Source organism: Chenopodium album, chromosome 7 (assembly GCF_948465745.1).
Source record: "Chenopodium album chromosome 7, dcCheAlbu1.1, whole genome shotgun sequence".
Classification (NCBI taxonomy): domain Eukaryota; kingdom Viridiplantae; phylum Streptophyta; class Magnoliopsida; order Caryophyllales; family Amaranthaceae; genus Chenopodium; species Chenopodium album.
In genome coordinates this window covers 49,406,040-49,411,815 of record NC_137840.1, presented here as the reverse complement: position 1 = coordinate 49,411,815, position 5,776 = coordinate 49,406,040, and the positions used below count along the sequence as shown (strand labels likewise).

The 5,776-nt window shown below is 45.0% G+C and overlaps 1 protein-coding gene across 1 annotated transcript; it reads left to right on the top strand.

The window, feature by feature from the left end:
• Positions 1-1,261: 1,261 nt before the first annotated feature.
• On the top strand, positions 1,262-2,800 carry LOC145640264 (uncharacterized). Its single transcript, XM_081691566.1, has one exon. The coding sequence runs from the start codon at positions 1,262-1,264 to the stop codon at positions 2,798-2,800; it is 1,539 nt and encodes a 512-aa protein (XP_081547692.1).
• The last annotated feature ends 2,976 nt before the right edge of the window (positions 2,801-5,776 follow it).

Sequence of the window (5,776 nt, the reverse complement as noted above, 5' to 3'; positions counted from 1 at the left end):
GGGAAATTGAAATTCCCATGAATTTTTGTTTACCTAGGAGGGCTTAGGAATTTTGTTTGGGCCCAGTCCATTATCCTAAGCCCATTGACCTAAAATTACGAAAATACCCCTCCATGGTCCAGCCCATCATTAGTCAGAGCAAAGTACAGATTTACCCCTAATCTGTCCAACTAAGTACAACTTCTGCCACTTGAAAGTACATCTATAAATAGCTCTCCAATCATTGATGATGGTAACTTTTTCCTAATTCTCTAATCCTCTCTTTCTACTTTCTCTCTCTAAAGTACTCTTTCTCTCTCTACTTTCTCTCACTAGAAAGTACATTCGCTGACTTAAGCATCGGAGGGGCTTTCCCGGGTCATACCCTCGGGGCAGTTAACCTTCTTTCTCTTTTGCAGGCCTAGCTCTCGGACAGCAAGGCATAACTGAGGGAAATTCGGACATTCATTGGACATAGCTCTAGGACATCTTGATTACCCTTACTACCCTAAGACTCCCAGGAGCATTCTGTTTCCAGAAACAGGTGGCGCCGTCTGTGGGGATAACTAACAAGAAGTCATGGTGAACACTAGGCATCCCCGCAGCACTCATCAAGATGCTACTAGGCAAGCTCCAATTCTCTCGGCTAGGAATGCTCACATAGTCGAGGAGATTATACCTAGGGCTCGTAGTGAACCTGAGAGAGAAGTGAACAGCCCCCAGGTGGTCACTCGCTGAGACTTGGACCAGCTGGCAGCCCAGATCAACAAAAACTTGGAGGAAAGCCTCAGGGCACTTATCAACCAAGGGGTGGGGCAAGGCAGGCAGGGGAGCGCTCCATAGCCTAATCCTCCGCCTCACGTGTCCCATCTCCATCAAGCCTCCTCTCGGCCTCAGCATCAGACATCTTGTCGCTCTCAGCCCAATCAGTCCCATGGCCCCCAGTGGGAGACAAGGCAGCCAAGCAGGCCAAGAGATGCTAGAGATATCATCAATGACCGAAGGCTGAAGGATGGCACTCTAGATGCCCGAGAGATAATCAACTCCAGGAGGGAGAACTCCAAGGAAGATAACAACCCCCCAGAGAGGTCGAACTAGAGTTCACTCTCGGCATGGGTCAACAAGGTACCGAGATAGCATGATTCACTCAGCTACCTCAAGACCAGGAAGAGGAACTGATCAGCCCGCTCGTTCAGTAAGCAAAAGCCCCGAGCGTCCTCCCTCCCCCAGGCCACGGAGGCTCGAGATTGTCAAGAACATCACCCCCTTCAGCCAGGAGATAATGAATACCCCTATTCCTCCCAAGGTCAAGATCCCTACATTGGACCCTTATGATGGAAAGACAGACCCGACGGACCATCTGAACGCTTACAAAGCACAGATGGGAGTCCAAACCGGGTGTGAGGCCTCATGGTGTAGGTTCTTCCATACTACTCTCAAGGGCATAGCTCAGACATGGTTCAACAACCTTACCCCCGGGAGCATAAGAACGTTTGACATGTTAGCCACTCAGTTCAAAAAGCACTTCATCGCTGGGAGTAGGCAAACAAAGACTAGCGTCCATTTGATGACGGTGAAGCAAGGGGAAAATGAAAGTCTTAAGGACTACATCAAGAGGTTCAACACCGAGTCTCAGCTCATCCCCGACCTCCAAGACAACGTTGCCTTCACAGCCCTTCTCTTTGGCCTCAAGTCTAACAAGCTGAAGTTTGAACTTGTCCATGACAAGGTGAGCACCTTCTCTAAAGCCATGGAGAGAGCTGAAAGGATCATTGAAGCTAGTGAGGTGTGCAAGGCACCCGTAGCAAGCAACAAGGGGAAGAGGAAGCAAGAAGATAATTACCATGACAACAGGAATAGAAGGCCGAGGAGGGCTGAGAGTGATGATGAAGGACTCAAGTACAATGCTGATAGGCGTGAGATCTACTTGGACATAAAGCACAAGGCTATTCTTCCTAAGCCTAGCCCCATGAACACGTCGATAGAGCAGAGAAACAAGAAGCTTTGGTGTGAATACCACAAGGAGTGTGGTCATACCACCCGGAACTGCAGAGAGCTCAAGAGAGCCCTTGACAAGCTAGCGGAAGAAGGAAAGCTTAACAGATATCTAAAGTCCCCCACGAAGGATAATCAAAGCAAGGCCGCCAAAGAAGTGCAAGAAGCCCATAGCTCAGCTGACACTAACTTGAGCATCAATGTCATAGCCGGAGGGTTTGCCTCCGGGGGTTTGTCTAACAGGGCACGTAAAAGTCACTTGCGGTTGCTCAAAGAGCCCATCTATGATATCGGCACACCCTCATCTACCTCGAAGGACCCCCTCATGGTATTCGGGGATGACAAAGGAAAGAAGATTCAAAGGCCTCATGATGTCCCCTTAGTGATTCATATGAAGGTGGCCAATGTTAAGGTGAAGAAGATCTTAGTAGATAGTGGAAGTTCAGCAGATATCATCACATGGAAATGCATCGAGCAGATGCGTTTTGGAAGAGGTGACCTTACACCCCTAGAGAAACCCTTAGTGGGATTTGGGGGGCATCATGTATACCCCTTAGGAACGATCAAGCTTCCTATTCGTTTGGGGGAAAAGAACAAGGGGAGAAGCTTGGTTCACACGTTCTTAGTTGTGGATACCCCTCTGCCATACAACATGATCCTTGGCCGACCACTTCTCAATAGGGTTAAGGCTGCCATCTCAACCTATCACTTACTCCTCCAATTCGAGACCGATGACGGATCGATGGGCAAGATATTTGGAGATCAGTTCGAGGGAAGAAAATGCTATGTGGATAGCTTGAAGTCACCTGAGAGCTCCGTCAATTAGGAGGACAAGGGGGCCAAGAGGAAAGTGATGGAAATTGATGAACCTCAGCACCCGGTCATGAGCATTTACATGGCTGAGAATCCAAAGCAATACGGCAGGCCTAGGCCTATTGAAGAAGATGAGAGCATACCCTTAGGGGATGATCCTGCTCGGACCGTAAGGGTGGGAAAGAACTTGGACCCCCAGCTCAGGGAAGAAATCATTCAAGTACTTAGAGAGTACAAAGACATCTTCGCTTTTACAGCAGATGAAATGCCGGGCATAGACCCCGGGGTAATGACTCATGAGCTAAACATCAAGGAGGGCTACAAGCCCGTCAAGCAAAAACTCCGACATGCTGGGCCGGAGAGAAACAAAGCTGCAGCCGCTGAGGTTAAAAAGCTTCTCGAAGCGGGTTTCATTCGAGAATGCCAATACACCGAGTGGTTATCCAATGTGGTGCTGGTTAGGAAGCCCAACGGTTCTTGGCGTATGTGTGTAGATTTTACAGATTTAAACAAGGCATGCCCGAAGGATGATCATCCTTTGCCTAAGATTGATAGGTTGGTGGATTCGACCGCTGGTCACGCCCTCCTAAGCTTCATGGATGCCAATGCGGGGTATCATCAGATCCCCATGTCAGAGAAGGATCAAGCCCACACAGCCTTTATCACTAGCCAGGGGGTGTATTGCTATAATGTGATGCCCTTCGGCCTGAAAAATGCCGGGGCTACCTACCAGCGCTTGATGAATAAGATCTTTGAAGGACAGCTAGGCAGGAACGTTGAGGCTTATGTTGATGACATGATTGTTAGAAGCAAGGAAAGCTCGGACCACATAGCTGATCTAAGGGAAACCTTCATAACCCTTAGAAAATATAAAATGAAGCTTAACCCCAGCAAGTGTGTCTTCGGGGTGCAAGGTGGAAAGTGTCTGGGCTTCATGGTTGATCAGCGGGTGTAGACACCTAAAAATGTCTCCCCAAAACCAAACCCGATGATGAACAACCTTTCACCGCCACTATTGGTCGGGTTTAGTATTTAATCCCGAGAGTGCTTAAAAAATCGTATTTTATTAAATTCATATTTTTGAACAGTCCATGGATTAGTCTTAATGTTTGGTAAAAGCATAGTTTTAAATTCAGCCCAAACTTATTAATTAATTCTAGCCCAAACCTTTTTTATTTTGTTGTTTTATTATTTATTTTTGGCCCAAACCTTTTATTTATTTTTATTTAATTATTTTCTTATTTTAGCCCAAATAATAATAAGTCAGAAAAAGCCCGAAATTATCAATCGGCACTTAAAATACCGAAAGAAATTAGGGTTAAAAATGTATTTAGACGGAAAAACGGGCTGGAATTTCCCGCGCCACGGCAGGTACCTACCGTGTCACGGGAATCCTTCCCATCTGACGGTGGGATTTCCCGTGACACGGGAAGTCTGCCGTGACACGGGACATTCCGTGTCTTTTCCGCGTAAACCCTTGACGCGTTTTCTATCCCGCGTCACGCCGTCTGACGGTGGAGCTTCCCGTGTCACGGTACAGTTTGACCGTGTCACGGGATACTTTTTTAGGTTTTTTTTATCATTTTAGGGTTCCGTGTGCTCCCTCAGCACATTTTCCCTATAAATACCCCCTCATTTCTGATGTACGGGGCACCGAGAATTTCTCTTATTTTATTTTCTCTCTTCTATGCTTTAGCCTAAACACTAGCCTACCCTTTTCACTTCAAAATTCCTTCTTCAAACACTCAAAGGAGTCCATATTTTACTTGAGGTTCTGTCCTTAAGCCAAGGCGTGAAAGGTAGAACTGTTTGAGGGTTTGGCCCCAAAATCAACTTTATTTTATTTTATTTAATTTAATTATTGTTTATTTATTTCCTTGAAGTTACTAACTCGTTTATTATTTTGTAGTTGCAAACAAACAGAATCAAAGTAAGGATCATGCTCCTTTTGTTTTTATTATTTTTCTAACGATTTTATGTTGTTGAAATTGTGATTAATTTGGTTTTAATATTAATGTTATTCTATTATTTTTATGATCACCATATTACATGTTTAAAGGGAATATGTAATTGAAAATCACGCCTAATAAGATAATATGGACAACCGGTTTAGGATCCCTTTTAATCTTATTATTAATTGAAGTGATCACCAATATTTTAGAATTACGTGTGCATTAATATTAAACTAATTTAGTTAAATAATAGTTTGGAGCGAATTGAATTATTGTTTGTATGCCATTGAGGTCACAAGAATGCTTTTCAATATAAGAATCGAGTAGAGGCCAATACGGGCGAATGTGACTCCATGACTCACTTTGTACCATCATCCCCGATCCTCCTTTCGTGGTTCCGAACCATATGGAGCTAGTAATCTCATGGATTATGAATGGGGTGTAACCTTCACGGGTCAATTGTTGTTGCCTATTGTTGTCCCTTATCGTGGTTGCCTTTTTATGATCCGTGAACGGTTTACAAGTTCCTTAAAAACTTATTGGCGGCTCCCTACTTTATTTGTCCCTAATCGTTGTCCCTAATCGTAATGTCAATTCCTACTTCCTATGAGTGCCAAGCATATTCACAACATGCTTTAACGTAGGCGCACTTCAAACGACGCCTACAATTTGGCGACTCCACTGGGGAGGATTCTTAATTATTTATCGATTTGAGTGATCGGTATTTAATTAAGATGAGTGGATGAGACTTGAAAGATTCTTGAAAAAATATTCCTGTGATTAATTTGGCATTTTTGCATCTGCATAGACGTTTTAACGTCGCATTCAGGTCTGTCCCGTAGGAAAAATTGGATAACTTGGTTGCGCGCGAAGGAAAACAGGGCATCAGTCAGATTTTCTGACTGCCGTGCCACGGCAAAATCTGCCGTGCCACGGTACAGTGCACCGTCTGACAGTGCACAGTACCGTTACACGGGTATTTTTGCCGTGTCACGGCAGTCCTAAAATCAGTCCGGTGGCTTATTTTCTTTCCTCAC